The following is a 20,242-nucleotide window of genomic DNA, read 5'->3' as shown; positions in this document are numbered from 1 at the left end:
TTTATTCATTAATAATAATAAAACAACAGTGGTGAGTGCTCAGGTATTTAAGAAAACTGCGCTTCTGCAACAAGTACTTGCAGAAATCTGTTGAAATAAACTTGCGCTAGTGACGACTTGAGGAATTCAACTTGAGTAAGTAGACACCTCAGCAGGTGCTTATAGAAGTTACTTGCTAAGGGGGACAAGCCTTTCGTAATACTTGGCATCTAGGGGCAATTAGACTTTGGCAGCATTCGGAGACAAATGAATATGAGGGTTGGAACTTAAATAGTGGCAACTATTTTTTCACAACCAATACAAAAGAGTTACATGTTTACACCTGTTACTGTCCTTCAAAGTAGTCACCAGCATTGCGTAAAACCTGTTGCCAGTGATGTGGAAGGTGTAGTATAACGTTAGCAGAGCCTGTTCTGTTGATAATGTGAATGGAGTTGTCTACTGCCTGTCGAATCCCTGGAACAGTTCTGAAGCGAATACCATGAAGTAGTTCCTTTATCTTTGGAATCAAATCAAAGTCACAAGGACTTAAGTCTGGGGAGTAAGGTGGATGGTACAATACTTCCCAGTCCCATCGACCAAACAGAGCAGCCATAGGCATGCGCTGTATGCGCCCGCGCATTGTCGTGCAAAATGGTGGGTGGGTTGCACAGAAAGTGTCACTGCTTCTTCCACAAAGCTGGTCGCAGCAAAAACAAACAAAAACGATCAATATTGACCCAACTCTGTTGTTCCTGTTTTAAAAACATAGTGACACCGATACGTTAGATCGCTCACTCACAAGAGACTGTGTTTTCCTCGATTGTGCACATGCTGGTGATGTGGGATGGGCGAGTCCATTTGCTCTTAGGTATGGTAGGTACATCAACAATGTGTGCTATTAGCGACAATAGTACATTCCATTGCATAGTGTCTCCACAGCAGTGTTGCCACTAAGTTCCAACCTGCGTATCTTTCAAGTAGAGCTGATTATGACAGCACCAGTGAAATCGTCTAGTTATCATGGCCAAATAGTACATGTCTCCATAACCATCTTCTAATTTACCACACCAACAGTATTTTTAACTTTAATAGAATGTAAATTTAAAACACTAATTTGAAAGAGCCAGAGTGGTAACCTTATTTTTTTTATTTCCTATTGTGTTTGTGTATTATTGAGGCAATTCGAGGAAAGCTTGATATTGTTTCTGTACCCCATTTCCCTCCTCCTCTATAAGGCATATTGAAATTGTTTGTGTGAAGTCTGGATAAATACGCTGATGGGGGGGACACAACACCAAGAAGGAGTTGTACAACGTAGGCGAAATTTGGTAGGCATGTTTCTACATCTGAAAGACTTTGTCTATTCAGATTTCATGCCAGTCACATAAGAGTGGAGCTGTAAGGATACAAATCAGGTTTGCTTTAAATACTTGCTGTAATGGTTGTGATCATTAGGTACCTTTGAGATTGGATGTAGTGATTTGATATTAGTCAAGAATGCATTTAAGGCAACAAAGACATCAATATCAACATGTCACAAATTTTGAATGTGGTCATTTAATAGGGCTACCAGAAGCTAGATGTTCCTTGTGCGATATTGCAGGAGGACTTGGCAGGAATGTAGCCACTGTATATGATTGCTGGCAGTGGTGCTCACGTGAATGTATGCTTCCAAAAAGACCAGGCTCCAGATGGCCATATGCCACTACTGAGAGGGAAGACCATCATGTTCAGCATGTAGCTCTAGCACATTGTACTGCATCTGCAGCAGTAATTTAAGCAGCAGTTGACACAAGAGCGACACAACAAACTGTTACACATCAGTTAGTTCAAGGACAGCTCTGAGCCAGATGCCCTGTAATATGGCTCCACTGACCTCGAACCACTACCATTTGTGACTTCAGGTGAGAGCTCAATGGAGGGCAGGGTGGAGATCTGTTGTGTTTTCTGATGAAAGCTGGTTCTGCCTCAGTGCCAATGATGGCCGTTTGTTGGTATGGAGGAGGCCAGTTATCCATGATCTTGCAAAGTTACACGTGCTGCCTAGACAAATATGCTCCTGAAATTTCGTTACTGTACATTAATTATATTTTGGCGTAGTGAATTTTTACATCAGTTTTGGGTTGAGATATTATGTACTTTATTTCAGTCTTTGTTAACTAACTTTTATTCACCAATCGTGCTATTATTACTTCTAATGCAAGAATTTTAAATTATTATTATTATTAATTTTTAATTGCATTTGAGGTGCCTGTTAACTAATAGAACCACTTGAGGAGAAAAAAAATGTCTGTTTAGTCACCACCTACTTTGAATCTAATACACAGGGTGTCCCAAGAGAAATGGTCAGTATTCAGCTGTATGACAGGAGCCTTCATTCAGAGAAAAAATTCTAGTGAACATTGAGTCTACAATACATGCCCTAAGAGCTTTGAGCACTTCATCTTTGGTACTAAGAAATAAATCTCTTCTATTGCAAGCTATTTGCTTTGTATATTTTGAGAGGTGGTATAGTCCAATCCACAAACAATGGCAGTTTGCACATGTTGAGGTGCTAACAAGAATGGCATTGTAGACAATTCCAAGTGGCAGTTGCGGTATGTGCATGCCCAAGCTTTCTGCTTGAAGGAAGCGTGTATCCTGCAAATTATGTCTCTCACTTGCTTATGCAGAATTTATCACTCATCGCCACCATCAGCAATGACATCTTACAACAAATGACATATAAATTCACTAAACAACTTGTTACTATCAAGTTTAATTCTCATATTAGCTACAGCATTCAGAGCAGAGTGCTCAGAACACTACTGAACATTCATTGGCTGTCAGCGTATGCATGACGTAGGTGTACAGAACAAGGCTAAACTCAGCTGCCATTGTTCATGACTCCTATTACAGTATGGACCAAAATGTGAAAAAAAGTCTAGTAAACATAGGCTCTAGAATGCATATTTTAAGAACTGTGAATACTTGTTCATCTTCACTAATGTGAAACACATCTCTTCTACTGAACAAGTGCTCATAGCTCTTAAGGTAAGATAGGTCAGGAGGGTAGTTAGTTGCATATCTGGGTTTCTATCTGTGCTTTTTGTTCAGCTAAGTTAGCAGTACTAGGATGGGTAGGATGTGCATATGCTATGTGAGGACCCCGGAAGAGCTGGTCACAGTTCACGACCAGCTGAATATGCTTTTGGCTACAGTCAGTCACCTTCTTGGGTTCTGCTGCTGAGGCACCTCCTTGTGTTCCCAATGCAATGGATTTGCTCCCATGGCAGGGTGGATGGCGGATGGTAAAGCGTTTGCGTCACACAACGCAGTAGTCCTATGTGGAGATTGGCCATCTGGCCTTGCCTGTTCGCCCTATGAGTGGACAGGTGGCCATTCCTTCAGCAGGCACACAGGGGTAGGATTTTGCTAGTTACTTGGAGCTCCAGCATTAGGTGTGTTATGGAGCCCCTTAGGGAAATAGTGTTCAGGACCGGAAAGAAAGCCGATGTGCACTTGGTATGTTTGCCGGGGCCCTCATCCGAGATGTGGAAGAGACCTTGCCTACAACTATTGAGCATGCAGTGTGCAGTTGTTTGCAAGTTGTGGCTCATATCGGCACCAACAACACCTGCCTCTTTGGTTGTGAGGCCATTCTCAGGTCATACAGGCAGCTGATGGAAATGATGAAGGTTAATGGCCACATGTGCGGGGAGCAAGCAGAGCTCGGAATTTAGAGTGTTGTTCCCAGAGTTGATCAGGGCTCTGTTATTTGGAGCAGAGTGGAGGGTCTCAACGAAAGGCTCTGTTGACTTTGTGAAAGTTGTGGTTGCAGATTTATGGACCCATGTTACAGGGTGGGGAATTTAGGAATACCCTTCATAGGTCAGGGGTCCACTACACAAAGGAAGCAGCTACTCGTGTAGCACAGTACTTATGGTGTGTATATAGGATTTTTGTAAGCTAGGCGGTAGTTAGAGGTACCCTGACTACACGCATGTAATGAAAGCAGAATGCATTCAGAGTAATGACACTTTGAATTCAAAATTTTATCAGTAAATTGTTGAAATATTCATAACAAAGTTCCCTAATTTAGTGCCCTCCAGGAAATTTCCACACTCAGATTATTCTCAGGACCAAAGCTGGCTAAACCCAAAGTAGAAAGTAATGTGATGTTTAGTGATTCATGGAACATACCGTATTTACTCGAATCTAAGCCACATTTTTTTTCCGGTTTTAGTAATCCAAAAAACCACCTGCGGCTTAGAATCGAGTGCAAAGTAAGCGGAAGTTCTGAAAAATGTTGGTAGGTGCCGCCACAACTAACTTCTGCTGTCGAATATATGTAGCACTACACAGGCACCCTTTGCAGACACAAATATAAATACTGGCGCCAAAACCTCTGCGTCAGTAAATAAATTTAAAAAAAAGGTGGAAGACGAGCTTTTGTCTCCGCCCCGAGTTTCGACCACTGCATTTTCATACATTATCCAACAAAGGAAATACAAATTTCGTATTGTTCATCTTCGAATGTTGCAGCATTTCAATGTACTATGAAAATCCGACTGGCAAGACAGGGATGTCTGTCAATATGGGAAACTCTATGTTCTGAATTTTTTTCCTACCTGTGAGAAGAGATGGTTGCTAATAGGAACTTTTATGAATTGTGAATCACATGCAGTATTGTCTGCACCATAAGAATAATACAAATATAAACATTTTGTCCTGTATTCTTTTGTGTTTGCAGCTATCTCATTTAAATCCTGTCTGCCTAATAAACTACGAAACTAGAGTGAGATAACAGGAAACGCGGAAGAATACACATATCATGTCATGTTTATATTCCTATTATTCTTAAGCTTGTTAGTGATACAGTCAGAAATGAAGCACGGCAATTGACTAGATTTTTAAATCTAGGATGACTCTAATTTCGGTTGAGAATGTTATGCACTAAAAGAGGCGTCTGCAAAGATTTTCAAACGGAGAAAAATTTTTGCTGAACTCTCGTTCAGAACATCTTCTATAATACGCAGTCTATTATTTGGTTCTTGTTGATCATTATCAAACAAAGCAGCAGTGTAAGGAACAACAAATAGCAGTCTCTTGCCATTGTTTTTTTTTTTTTTAGCGGCGGCACCGTGCGCAAAAGCAAGCCGAGTGGCGACAGGCCGTAAACACTCTTTATCATAAAGCGACAAACAATGCATGGCACAATACAGTACTGCATTTTCAGCTTAGAGTGATGTAAATATCTATAACAAAGAGAACGGCACTTATCAGATCAAAGAAAAATAAGCAATCAATTCAAACCAGATGAAGCACGTGAAAAAGGAAGGGTACCCCTATAAATACTGACGGAGCGCCTGACGCATAGCAATGGCTGACTACCTGGTAAAGCTTAACTGCTAAGCTTACGACTCGAACCAAACTACTGTAGCTGTATCATCATTCATTCGACCTAAATTATGTGTCATATTGTAATGGACCAACTTTGTTTCGATTTGGAGGTGCAGCCTAAAACTTCTCTCTCACCTTGAATTTCGAGTCTCAAATTTCAGGTGCAGCTTAGATTGAATGCGGCTTAGGTTTGAGTAAATACGGTATATCGAAAAGATGATTAGATGCCATAGGAAGGGGTGTGTCTCTGAAAGCATCACCAATGTGAAACTCAGCCTGCCCTTTTCTTACATGACATCTTGCAAACTATGGGTGAAGGGCAACAGGCACATTTCATATTCCTAGATTTCCAAAAAGTATTTGACATGGTGCCCCACTGCAGACTGTTGACAAAGGCATGAGCATACGGAATTGGTTCCCAGACATATGAGTGACTCAAGAACTTCTTAAGTAACAGAATCCAGTACATAACTCCTCAATGGCGAGTGTTCATCAGAGACAAGGGTATCATTAGGAGTGCCCCAGGTAATTGTGACAGGACCGCTGGTATTTTCTATATACGTATATGAATTGGCAGATGGATGAACAGCAGTCTATGGCTGTTTGCTGATCATGCTATGACATACAGGAAGGTGTAGTTGTTGAGTGACTGTATTGAAGATATGAGATAAAATTTATGGTTGGTGTGATGAATGGCAGATAGCCCTAAAAGTAGAAAAATATGAGTTAATTCAGATGAGTAGGAAAAACAAACTCATAATTTTCGAATACAGCATTTGTTGTCTGCTGCTTGACTTAGTCATGTTGTTTAAATATGTAGGCATAACATTGCAAAGTGATGTGAAATGGAATTGTAGTGGGAAAGGCTAATGGTCTTCTTCAGTTTATTGGGAGAATTTTAAGGACGTGTGGTTCACCTGTAATGTAGACTGGATTTAGGATACTAGTGTGACCCATTCTTGGGCATTGCTCGAATGTTTAGGATCTACACTAGGTCAGATTGAGGGAAGACATCAAAGCAATTCAGAGGCAGGATGCTAGATGTGTTACCAGTATTTTCAATCAACATGCAAGTATTACGAAGATGGTTCAGGAACTCAAATGGGACTCCCTGGAGGGAATGTGACATCCTTTTCAAGGAACATTGTTGAGAAAATTAGAGAACTGGCATTTGAAGCTGACTCCAGAATGATTCTACTGTGTCCAATGCACATTTTGTGCAAGACAACAAAGGTAAGAGAAGAGAAGTTAGGGATCATATAGAGGCATATAGTCACTCACTTTTCCCTTGCTATATTTGTGAGTGAAACTGGAAAGGAAATGAGTAGTACTGGTAAGGGTACCCTTTGCCATGCACCATATGATTGATTGTGGAGTATGTGTGTAGATTTAGATGTAGATTTTAGAGCCCATTTTCACTAGACAATTTTTTGCAATATGGAAAGCAAAGAGCTTGCAGCAGAAGAGATACGTTTCACAGTATCAAAGATGAAGTAATGCTCATAGCTCTGAAGGTATCCTTTTTAGAGCCCTTGATTACTGGACTATTTTGCCGGCCGAAGTGGCTGTGCGGTTAAAGGCGCTGCAGTCTGGAACCGCAAGACCGGTACGGTCGCAGGTTCGAATCCTGCCTCGGGCATGGATGTTTGTGATGTCGTTAGGTTAGTTAGGTTTAACTAGTTCTAAGTTCTAGGGGACTAATGACCTCAGCAGTTGAGTCCCATAGTGTTCAGAGCCATTTGAACCATTTTTACTGAACTATTTTGCTTTGAATTATCATTCCTGTCAGATCTCTGAATACTACCATTTTTCGTGACCACCGTGCATAGTGAAAGCTACTGTCTGGGGTTTATTTTCTTTAGTGTTTGTGTCACAGGCACTTGTCTTTATGTACTGCTGTTGTATGCAGTGATCCCAGCATTTGCCAGTAACTGTTTGGCAGTCCTGCTGTGTTGTAAACCAGCTGCCCATAAATCCCATTAGAGTATTCTGTCTTTGGAACTTTTTTCGGTTTTTCTGAACTATCCCTATTTGCCTTCATCCTGTGACATTGCAGACAGTTCAACACAACTGTAACACAAGCATCTGTCTTTGCACTGGAGTAATTAACTCAAAATTAAACTATACATCTAGAATATTTTCTCGCGTAGTTGCACAGTTGCCAAATAATGCATTCACCAAAATGTGTCAACATTGCAGCAATTTGTCATTTAATGAATGTGTGCATCACTTCATCTAATAGAAACTACGGCAGTTACATTGTAAAAGTACTAATCATGTTCATTCATTTCTTGGATAAAACACACTATAAACATGTTTCACAGATCGATGTGCGCCTTGCCGTTTGGAGTTGAGACAGTTGACAGCAAGGCGTCAGGAACTCCACCGTGTAGCACTTCAGGGACGTGAACAACTTGACGAGCAGGAAGTATGGGAACCACCACTGTTACCTCCAACCTGGAGACTGCGGGGTGCACTTGTAGCACATCTGCATGAGCACCGTGGTGCTGTCAACAGGTGAGAGGAGACTGATTCTGTGTAGGGCATGGTGTGATATAATAACAAGGTGTAAGTCAGTAGTTTAAGATGCATAACGATTATACATTTCATAAATATTGACCCCTGCTTTCATCGCATAATGAGCATCAGTGTACACACCTTTTCCAAATCGGGGAAGTTTCTTCTTTCATTTGATATGTAAATATCATATATTGGTTGGAAAGGGGGCAACATATGTGGAAATAAATATTTGAAACTATGCTTTTTTTGGGGCATTTTTTGAAAACATCTACTGTGATGGGCTAGTGTTGGTACACAGTTTAAAGGTGTAACAGTTCTGGTAAGTAATACACATGCTGTCATTCATTGGCATGAGATAGTTCCCATGATAGAATTTTTTACTGTGTACTCGTGTGAGAACATGCATCAACTATGGAGTTGAGAGAGGTTCACTGATGAGAGAGTTTGCTTATTATAAGACCAAAATGAAGTGGTTCCATATCACTGTCAGCAAAGAAAAATGCTGATTTTCTCAGTATTAGCAAAAGTATGGTTAAATGCATTTCAAAGATATTTTGAGAATCTTCAAGTGTTTTTTTTCTTTTTCTTTTTCTTTTTTCTTTTTGTAAAAAAGAAGGTTCTGGTAGATGACAGAAGTTAGTATTAGATGAGTTTTCACAGGTGTGGGAAGTCCATGCTTCAATGTGGAATAGTGTGCAAATGAAGTAGAAGGCTGTCATTCTTCGAATGAACAACATTGTGACATGTTGTCTGGAAACTGAGCGTCAGATTCAAAAAGTTCAACTAAAAGCTTCTGCTGATTGAAAGTAATTGAATAGCTGAAAAAAGGCTGAAAGCTATTGAGGGGAATAAAAATATTGATCCTATACAAAGTGGACTATTTATTACACCGATGAAATTTGGTGTGGTGCAGATCATTCCAGAAAGTTTGGATAACAGGATCAAAAATTTCTGTATGCATATAAAAATGAATATGATTATCTCTAAGTAATGGCTGAAGTGTGGAATGGCTGAAATAGTGGGATTCAAACACTGTCTGGTCCTGGAAAGAGAATTATGGTGTGCCACATTGGAAGTGAAGATGAGGTTATGCAAAATGCTAACTAATGTTTTATTGGGCACAAACTGGTGCAGATTCCATTCTGAGAGCAGTAGAAGTCAATACAAAGAGTGTTTCAGTAGTGCTCTTGAAAAGTTACCCAATCAATATGTTACTGCTGTAGATCAGTTACAAATAATAAATCCAGTGTTGTGAAATCCACCTATGAAATGAATTAGAAGAAGGATCCAATTATTGAATGACCGAAAACATTAATCTAGAATTTGCATTTAATGTCACATTGTAGAGGAATTTACAGGTTTACAGGAACATGCGTGACAGCATTACAGTCACAAGAATTCTTTGAAGCGGTTGTTGCACTTGGGGCTTTTTCATGAAGAAAATAAAATGAGAAGTTAAGGTACAGGGTGAACTATACAAAAAAAAAAGTAAATTAGTTACAAACTACAGCGTGCACACTATTTAACATGTAAACGTCACTACAGATATTTGGATTTATGTTATGACATGTTTGATATGCCTGCCATCATTGGCATTGATGTGGTGCAGACGAATAGCGAAATTCTGCTTGACCGATTGAAGTGTTGTTATACTAATGCTGTCGATGACCTCCTGAATGGCTGTTTTCACCTCAGCAATGGTTTTGGTGTTATTACTCTGCCAAAAAAGGAGTTGCATGTGTCCAGAACTGGAGAATATGGCAGCCAGTTGAGGCCCATGCCAGTGGTCTCTGGGTACCCTAGAGCCAGAATGTGGTCACTAAAGTGCTCCTCCAAGACATAAAACACTCTCCTGCTTCAATGGGGTTGAGCTCCATCTTGCATGAACCATATCTTGTCGAAATCAGGGTCACTTTTGATAATGGGGGTGAAATCACCTTTCAAAACCTTCACGTACCGTTGTAAGTCACCGTGCCATCAAAGAATATTGCACCAATTACTCTGTGACTGGACTTTGCACACCACACAGACACCTGTTGAGGGTGAAGAGACTTCTCAATGGTGAAATGCAGCTTCTCAGTCCCCCAAATTCACCAATTTTACTTATTGACGAACCCAGTCAAATGAAAGTGGGCTTCAGTGCTAAACCAAGCAATAATGCGCATACTAATTACCATCATGCCACAGGGCCAATTTTGCAGTCTGAATGTCCTAACACAAACCGTTCAGAAGTTATGACAATTTAATTTCCTGCCACAGGGCCAACTTTGCAGTCTGAACGTCCTAACACAAACCGTTCGGAAGTTATGACGATTTAATTTCAAACAGTTCAATAATTGTAACCTTGCAAATGATAATTTACAGCTGTGCAGCTCCACTCTACAAAGAATTCCCCAAACTGTTCAGAGGAGATCAGTGATTCATGTACACAGATCATCTGTGCTCAAAGAGGTCACTGTCTTGACGTGGTAACAGAACAATTGCTGATTCAAATTGACACTACGATAGCAATGAGACCTCAGGCAGCAGCAAAAAGGATTAATGTAACTTCCTCCCCAATTCACTATTATGTCATGAAATATATATTCCAGCCCATTGCTTCACATCATAGATAGAATTTTCATTCACATTACAAATTGACAACACATTTCATTATTCATTTAGTGAGCATTGTTTATATATTAAGTGTTCATAAACAATTTCCCATGTTACTGTTTCTCGAAATCCAGATCCTTGGTATCTACCAGTGACTGCCAAGAAATGTAGCAATGCTGTTTGGGAACACAAAGACAAATTTGTCAGTTTTTGTTGGTGGAATAGGTGTTTCCATTACAACAGTGGCAGTGCACTAGCTTGACAGCTGCACTCGTCCACATCCTTGCATAGATTGCAGCAACTAACACAACTGCATTACCGATTCTTAACTGACAGAATTGAGGATTATTCATTATTAATGATATGTTCAGGCTCTACACCTATTTTTTCTCCGTTGCGGTAGCTATGAAGATAAGCTCAATTGCCAGTGTCTTGCATTTGCCATTATTCTGATGAAACAACTAATAAGAAAACAATGAAAACACTGCTTGTAAATAGAGAATGGGGGTATCTATAATCAGTGTAAATTAGGGCCTGTCTGTTGTGACTATACAAATTGGAAACTTACCAAAATGCTCAAAAAACACACTTCCTTATAAATATTTCCACATGTGTCACTCAATTTTCAGTCAACATAATGTAGCTATTTACATTGTTTTATGCATGAATGATCACCGAAACAGTAGCATTTGGTACTCTGCTAACAAGGTTACATCTTGTCAACCAAGATAATGTTTTCTGCTGTTCTCAAATGAGGACCATAGTATTGACTATTCTCTATACAACCCAGCTACCTTTGAGCCAATTTCCTGTCAAACAGCACCTGCCCCTCTCTCCTCTCCTATAAATTTCTGCCATTTTATTCTATTTCTTCACTTTTTCTTTTTTATAATTTTATGGCTGTTTCATCATCATCATCATCATCATCATCTTCTTCTTCTTCTTCTTCTTGTCCTTCACAGTCTACTAATTCTAACAGTGCCCATTTTGATGATTTTTCTTTTTATCTCATAACCATCTTTTTTTTCTCTTACCGTCTTATCAGCTGGTCTACAAAAGAAATCCTCCATATTTTGCTGTATCTTCAAAAATCTAGTATAATGGAATAATACAAGGGCTGTTCAGAAAGTATCCAGCTGTGATTTATAAAGTCAATCTTTATTCACATACAATTGTTTGATACTAGTCACCTTCAGAGTTGTCCCCTTTAGCTTCTACACACCTCTCCGAATGCCGCTGCCTCTGATGAAAGCATAGTTGGAAACCTCTTTTGGTATGGTATGCCGCTGCTCCATCAAATTCTGCATAACATCTTCCCTGCTCTGAAATCTGGCCCCTTTTCAGTTTTGGAAATCCCTTGGTGCTAGGTCAGGGGAATAGGAGGGCTGATGAACCACAGCCGTGTTGTGCTTGGCCAAAAAAGTCTGAATTAATTGAGAACGAGTAGCAGGTGCATTATCTTCGTGGAGGTGCCAACTGACTGCTGCCCACAAGTCTGACCATTTCTGTCTCACTGCTTTGTGAAGGCAACATAGAGCCTCTTGGTAGTACTCCTGATTGGCATCGACCAAGCCTTTGGAGTCAAAAAAAGATGGTCAGCATGTCTTACACATTGCTGTGGACCTGTATTATTTTTTTGGGTCTCAGGAATGACGAATGCTTCCATTGTGATGACTAGAACTTTGTTTGTGGGTTGTATCCATAAACCCAGGACTCATCACCAGTGATAACAGTGTTAAGAAAGTTGGGATTAATTTCACAGTGTCTAGCATGTATTGTGTGATCTCCGAACGAAATTGTATCTGCCCAGTAGATGTTAGCAACTTTGGCATAAATGTTTCTAAAATCCTCCTGAGGCCGAAGTATTCTGTTAAAATGGAATGAATGAATCCAGTACTGATTTTAACCTCATCTGCAAGTACTCTGATCATGATTTGTGTATCCAGCGTCACTAGGGTCCTTACATGATCAATAACAATCTTAGGCTTCCATTCAGAAGGATGACAGTTCAAATCCTTGTATAGCCATTCATGTATATTTGGCATAGCTTCTTGAAATCGCCTAAGGGAGATGTTGAGATGGTTCCTTTGAAAAGGAAGGTGTGATTTCCTTCCCTGTGCTTCCCTTTTGCTAAATCATAATCAAGGATCCAAGATTTTTTTATCGATTGTAGAAATTTCTCATTCATTTGGTTTCTCCATTACAAAGGTTCAGAAATGTCTTCTCTCACTTACTGAGGTTTCCCTTAATCAGTATTTAACCTGCACACTACTCACTTTATAGAGGTTTAAGAAAAGAGGCAGGATATCAAATACATGCAGAATTAGGAAATAATATAACAAGTTATAATGTAATTATCTAAAAACAGGTATTTATAATTATGCACTTACTTTAAGAAATCTAGCAGCCCTCTTTTTTGTGTGCTTTGGGATTTTAAAGTATATTTCAAGCTTATTTCATCAAAAACTGACTGATCAGTATACTTTGAAAATCGAAGGAAGACTATTCTCTGTCTAGCATATTTAAACCTACTTGGTTCTTTGTGGAAAGTATATTAATTCATCACCAAAACAACCATCTATAATATTCTCTTCAATATCACTGTCTTATACTCATAAACCAAAACACTCTTTATCATCTTTGTAAATCAGCACACTGTTGTCAGTTAACATAATCTTGAAATGTGAGTACTGGACTTGCCGTCCGTAGCTTGTGGTCTAGTGGCTAGCATTGCTGACTGGATCATGGGGTCACGGGTTCAATTCCCGGCTGGGTTAGGGATTTTCTCTGCCCGGGGACTGGGTGTTTGTGTTGTCCTCATCATTTCATTATCATTATCATTCATGACGGTGGCTAGATTGGACTGTGTAGAAAAATTGGACTGTGTAAAAATTTGGACTTTGTATAATTGCTGATGGCCGTGCAGTTGAGCGCTCCACAAACCAAACATCATCGTCAACTGAACTTTTCTGTTTTGTGAGAAACCCAATGTCAGCTTCTTTTTCATTTTCCAACCTGAAACCTAGCTTTCACAAAGCAGTTCTTGATAGTAATGTAGCTTGTTGCAAACATGCTGTTCTAGAGAATTTCATGCCAAGGGTACATTTATCTTGGGGTTAGTATCCTTATCCAAGTGGCAAAATGTGTATGATGAGTTCATTACAACAGTAACATTTAAAGTTTAATGGATGTCATTTTCTGTAGAGGTTTTTATTCGGCTTTTGAAATTTTGGTATTACATCTCTGTCAAACATCTCCAAATGTACAGCAGAACATATAAGGAAAATATAATGAGCAGACAATAACAGTATGAACTACACTGACATTGGCTATGTATATAGTTAAGTTGTCCATCTGAAGACTGAACTGTGGCAGTGAAATGTAAGTCACCTCCTATCTCTGTGTTATGATTCACAATTTGCAGATGTGTCTATTTTGTACTCTTATTCACAGGTTGGTCTCGATACCAGAGACTACACTGTTTGCAAGTTGTTCAGCAGATGGCTACATTCGTCTTTGGGACTGTGGCAAAATGGAAGGTCGAAATATTGCTAATCGCTCACGGCAAGTTTACAATAGACAAGCAGGCCCCCTTGTCGGTCTCACTGTATGTGAGGGCAATCAGTCTTTAGGATCTGCTTCACAAACTGGTGCAATTTTTGTCTTAAGGTATGCATTACTTTACTAATGATTTTTTAGCTACTATTGGTGGCTAATGGTTAACAACAGATGTTGATATTTTTGTGAATAATATGCGTTAATCCTGTAAGGAAGAAATTTAATAATTTTATTTGTGTTCATATATTTACCAGTTTTATCATCAATTATGTGGCTACTGACTTGACTGCTAAAAATGAACACTAAATTTTTTACAGTTTTAAAATTGCTTCATAATAGTATAATTTTCAGAATTGTGAAAAACTTGGGTTTCATTTTGTTTGTAAGATTCTGGATAAGTATTTCACTACAATAATTTTAATTCTTTTATCTTGTAGGGTTGAACCTAATAGCAACAAGATGACTGTGCTGCAGTCTCGGCAGCTTGATTTACAAGAAGATGGCTGTGCTGTTGATATGAATTACTTTGATTCAGGTTTGTTCTTTTAGAATTTTTATATTGAACTTTCTAATAGTGATATTGATATGGAAACTTCTAATTGCCAATTAAACATTCCACTAGTTTTTTGTTTCTATATTTGTTTTGAAATTTATGTTATGTCCAATATACCTGACAATATCTTTCTGTTTTCCACCATTTATTAAATTTTGTTGTTGCTTTACATTCTTATGAGTGCAATGTTTACATATGACTCTGGGATGTGCAAAGTAACAGTAGATAATACTCGATAAAAGTGAAACTGTTATTAACACTTTTGTATCTGACAGTGATTCAGATTCTCTACCCAGCCTCAGTATCGAAAGAGACTCTCAGAGATCCTTAGCCTCTGTAGCCTTCAGGTTGATACGCAGTCCTTTGTAAGGTTGGAAAGCTCAGCTGACATGAGAGATGGGTGTAGTTGCTGACAATTTTCTGCTGATAAATAATACAACTAGCTACTTGTCAGTCTCTCTCATTTATAATATGAAACTTGTGTTTGATTGTTCTGAACTTGACTTTGCCTCTTTGTTTCTTTATTTGGACTACACTCTGGATGCATTTATCACACTTCTGGTCAGCTGTTCACTATATGAACTTTGTCATGAGCAACCACATATAATTGCTTGTTTGTTCCACTGGTCTCCATGTCACTATTTGTGTGAGTGATCATAAACTTTGTGGTATTGAGAAAACCCAAAGATTGGTTTGAAACCACTGTTCTTTACTTTTTGTCCTTTTGGAGATGGTATGGTCTTGCCTTCCTCCAACCTTTGAACTGACCAAAAGGAGAAGGGATCGAGGGTTTTTCACATCGCACTGCAGCTTTTCATTTTTCATGTTAACAAATCGCTGCCAGAGAAGAAAGAAGTGATAAGTATGTGAAAAAACCTTGTAGTTTCCGGAATGAACCCGTGACCTTCGAATTTGTAATGTGCCACTTACCCAGTTGAGCCACCAAGCCAAACATCCTACTTTGTTTAAATTTTAGATATGTATATATTATTTTTATAATGAATCTGACATGTCTGATACTGTTGTACTGAATGGTCTAAGGATGAATAAATAAATCTGTATGGTTTATAATTACCAGGACAAGGTATGTATGAGAGAAAATGTTTGGAAAATCCACAGGAAAAGTTGGAAACTTTGATGGAATTTTGATATGAAAATCTTAATGAAAGAAATGTGACAGTCGGTTTGACAGTGCTGCTGTCTCAGTGAGTGTTGAAATATCAGTCGGCATCCACACAACACAGACTATCTACATGACTGTTGAGTCAATGAGACTGGCAAAGATTGTAGACAGACATTTGGAGGCAAATCGAATAAGAATTACAATAAACACTTTCTTTTAAACTGGCTGCAAGAAAGAACATGCTAAGCTGTGCTGTGAACATGTGCGGGTTTGTTCTCCTTTTTTTAACAGAAAACCTGATAGTTCCCAGAATGAGATTTTCACTCTGCAGCGGAGTGTACGCTGATATGAAACTTCCTGGCAGATTAAAACTGTGTGCCCGACCGAGACTCGAACGCGGGACCTTTGCCTTTCGCGGGCAAGTGCTCTACCAACTGAGCTACCGAAGCACGACTCACGCCCGGTACTCACAGCTTTACTTCTGCCAGTACCTCGTCTCCTACCTTCCAAACTTTACAGAAGCTCTCCTGCGAACCTTGCAGAACTAGCACTCCTGAAAGAAAGGATATTGCAGAGACATGGCTTAGCCACAGCCTGGGGGATGTTTCCAGAATGAGATTTTCACTCTGCAGCGGAGTGTACGCTGATATGAAACTTCCTGGCAGATTAAAACTGTGTGCCCGACCGAGACTCGAACTCGGGACCTTTGCCTTTCGCGGGCAAGTGCTCTACCAACTGAGCTACCGAAGCACGACTCAGTTTTAATCTGCCAGGAAGTTTCATATCAGCGTACACTCCGCTGCAGAGTGAAAATCTCGTTCTGGAAACATCCCCCAGGCTGTGGCTAAGCCATGTCTCCGCAATATCCTTTCTTTCAGGAGTGCTAGTTCTGCAAGGTTCGCAGGAGAGCCTCTGTAAAGTTTGGAAGGTAGGAGACAAGGTACTGGCAGAAGTAAAGCTGTGAGTACCGGGCGTGAGTCGTGCTTCGGTAGCTCAGTTGGTAGAGCACTTGCCCGCGAAAGGCAAAGGTCCCGAGTTCGAGTCTTGCTCGGGCACACAGTTTTAATCTGCCAGGAAGTTTCATATCAGCGTACACTCCGCTGCAGAGTGAAAATCTCATTCTGGAAACATCCCCCAGGCTGTGGCTAAGCCATGTCTCCGCAATATCCTTTCTTTCAGGAGTGCCAGTTCTGCAAGGTTCGCAGGAGAGCTTCTGTAAAGTTTGGAAGGTAGGAGACGAGGTACTGGCAGAAGTAAAGCTGTGAGTACCGGGCGTGAGTCGTGCTTCGGTAGCTCAGTTGGTAGAGCACTTGCCCGCGAAAGGCAAAGGTCCCGAGTTCGAGTCTCGGTCGGGCACACAGTTTTAATCTGCCAGGAAGTTACAACCTGATAGTTGTGTTTATGACTAACTTTATAATCCTGCCTGTTCATAGATTAAAACCATGTGAAATACTGTCATTATAGCTACTATCCTCACAGATCCAGCAGCTGGAAAGGTCTCTTTCATATCCCACATGCTAATGATTCCAACTGGTCATTCATTTTGACTTCTATTCTCAGTCAAGGTTCTGTTTGCAATAACAATAAATGAGGTAAGAGAGAGTGAGTGCAGGAGATAGAGAAGTGGGAAGGAAATGGGTATAAAGAAGGGGAAGGAGGATATGGACGAAGAGATGGGGGAGGAGGAGATGAATAGTGTGACTGTGGGATAAGAGATGTACATGGAGCAGGTGGAAGGCTATTGACAGAGATAGAGGGGAGGAGAAGGAGATGGACAAAGGTAGGAAGGGGGGGGGGGGGGGGGGGAAGGAGAGGGATAGAAAGTGGGAAGAAGGATATTAGGACGTGTATCCAATTCTGATACATATTTAGCAATTATGAAGCATTGCCAGGTTCACAATAGTTGATGAATAACCAGTATATCTAATACTCAGAGAAAAAAAGAAAAAAGAAAAAGAAAAAAGGCTGACTCTTTTACAGTTATAGCAAATAGCTGCTGTCTTTCTTTTATTGTCAGCTTAATATCTACATGGTAGCATTGATAAATAGCAGGGCCGCTCATATTGTGAATGCCATTAATTACGTAGTAATTTATTAGACTTTCCCGGCGATTTGATGACATCTCGTGGAAATCGGGTTTTCTGCCGGGTATCAGCGTCTTCCAAACACGATATTTCGACGTCATTACTTGACATCTTCATCAGGTGTGACCTGAGACTGGCTGCTTGCTGGACCAGGTCGCATATTTATGCCTGCCTGGTGCCTGGTGTTCTGTTTGCCGTTCCCTAGTTGGTCCGCGCCCGTGAGTCGCGCTATCCTGCCGCTCTACGTGTTCCCTATTCCGTCCTCGCCCACTCTGGCCACCTCCAACTGCGGTCGTAGCCTCCTGGTGTTGCCTTCTCGGTCCACGCCCGTGAGTGGCGTTCCCCTGCCACTCTGGATGTTCCCTATTCCGTCCGCGCCCGCTCTGGCCGCCTCCATCTGCGGTGGTGGCCTCCTGGTGTTCCCTTTTCGGTCCGCGTCTGCAAGTTACGCTCCCCTGCCACTCTGGACGTTCCCTATTCCGTCCGCACTCGCTCTGGCCGCCTCCATCTGCGGTGGTGGCCTCCTGGTGTTCCCTTTTCGGTCCGTGCCCGCGAGTTACGCTCCCCTGCCACTCTGGACGTTCCCTATTCCGTCCGCGCCCGCTCTGGCCGCGTCCGTCTGCGGTGGTTTCCTCCTGGTGTTCCCTTTTTGGTCCGCGCCCGCGAGTGGCGCTACCCTGCTACTCTGGACATTCCCTATTCCGTCCGCGTCCACTCTGGCCGCCTCCGACTGCAGCGGAGGCTTCCTGGTGATCCCTTCTTGGTTCGTGCCCACAGTGTGCAGATGTCTGAGGCTCGTTGTTGGTGTTGGAAACATATTTTCTCCGGTATTGCTTCAGCAGTTCAAATGCCGGGTTCCACGCATTGCTTAGCTGGTATCCTGCTTCCCGGTTAATCAGGTTTTGTGCCATCTTTATCTCTATAGATTCAGTGATGACACTATCCCAGAACCTGGGGGTCTGGACCATGACCTTGGTGTTCTCATAATCCATGGAATGTTCCAACTCTAGGCAGTGTTCAGCTATTGCTGCTTTTGTGGCCTGTCTTAGCCTGGTATGTCGCTGGTGTTCCTCACATCTGATTTCCACCGTTCTAGTCGTTTGGCCAATGTAGGACATACCGCATTCACAAGGAATATTGTAAATGACAGGCTTCCTTAATCCCAGGTCATCTTTGACTGTTCCAAGTAAAGCCCTGATTTTGCTAGGTGGGCAGAAGACACTCTTGATGTTATGCTTCATTAGTATTCTGCTGATCTTGGCAGAAACAGGCTCGGAATACGGTAAAAATGCCAGCTTCTTGATTTCTTCTTCTTGCTCGTTCTCCGGTGTATCCTGACGTCTGGCAGGATGTAGAGCTCTGCGGATGTCTCTGGATGAGAATCCGTTGTTAGCAAACACTTTTTGAAGATGTTCAAGTTCCCCTGCCAGGCTGTCAGAGTCAGACAGTGTCTTGGCTCGGTGTACGAGTGTTCTAAGCACCCCGGTCTTTTGTGCTGGGTGGTGGCCGCTGTCGGCCTGTATATATAAGTCTGTGTGTGTTGGCTTTCGGTACACACTGTGGCTGAAGATACCATCCGCCTTCTTCTTCACCAGGACATCCAGAAACAGAAGCTGACCGTCCTTTTCTAGCTCCATGGTGAATTTAATATTCGGATGCCTTGAGTTCTGGTGGTTCAGGAAGTCTTCCAGTTTTTCGCGACCGTGGGGCCAAATGACAAATGTGTCATCAACGTATCTCAGGAAGCATGTTGGCTGGTAAGTGGCAGTTGTAAGAACCTCATCCTCAAACTTCTCCATGAAGAGGTTGGCCACTACTGGTGACAAGGGGCTACCCATCGCCATCCCTTCAGTCCATTCATAGAATTGACCTCCACACGAGTTGCGGATGTGGTGTGCACACTTCCCCACATATGTTGCCAACATTTTCTTGAGATATGTTGCAGCTGGGTAGGTGGCAGAGTAATTTTGTTCCAACCCAGAATTAGGGGAAACGATTTTTTGACATTGAGTTCATTGAAACCCTCACCACTTAAGTTGGTGAAAAGTTTTAATTTAGAAAATAATAATTATTTTTCTTTTCCTCATAGCTACTGTTTACTAACTTATTGCTACTTTGCAGGTTCTCAGTCTGTATTGGTATATGCAACCATGTATGGTTCCATTGTGGGTTGGGACTTGCGAGCTCCTGGAAATGCTTGGAAGCTAGATAACAATCTTAATAAAGGTATCAGTAACACAAAGATACATAATAACTGGAATTTTTTTTATAAATACTTACATACATAAGTTAGTTTAAAACTGTGTGAAATTGGGAGTACTTCCTGTTGTGTGTTTATATTTGGCAAGGCTGGACATATTTCTGAACTGTATGTTGTCAGCATTGCCAATTAAAATACCACCGTTAATAGTGAGAGGAAGGAAGCACTTTAATTACCTCTGATGC

At 41.0% G+C, this 20,242-nt stretch overlaps 1 protein-coding gene across 1 annotated transcript in view; it reads left to right on the top strand.

Moving 5' to 3' along the window:
- The window catches only part of LOC126473153 (phosphoinositide 3-kinase regulatory subunit 4), a 200,054-nt gene that overhangs the window by 145,077 nt on the left and 34,735 nt on the right, over positions 1–20,242 (top strand). Inside the window, exons 21-24 of the mRNA XM_050100014.1 lie at positions 7,689–7,881; positions 13,933–14,148; positions 14,475–14,572; positions 19,919–20,023. Coding sequence (XP_049955971.1) covers positions 7,689–7,881; positions 13,933–14,148; positions 14,475–14,572; positions 19,919–20,023 — 612 coding nt within the window. The remainder of the gene's footprint in view (positions 1–7,688; positions 7,882–13,932; positions 14,149–14,474; positions 14,573–19,918; positions 20,024–20,242) is intronic.

This window comes from Schistocerca serialis, chromosome 4 (assembly GCF_023864345.2).
Source record: "Schistocerca serialis cubense isolate TAMUIC-IGC-003099 chromosome 4, iqSchSeri2.2, whole genome shotgun sequence".
Taxonomy (NCBI): domain Eukaryota; kingdom Metazoa; phylum Arthropoda; class Insecta; order Orthoptera; family Acrididae; genus Schistocerca; species Schistocerca serialis.
This window is presented reverse-complemented; position numbering and strand designations above follow the sequence as displayed.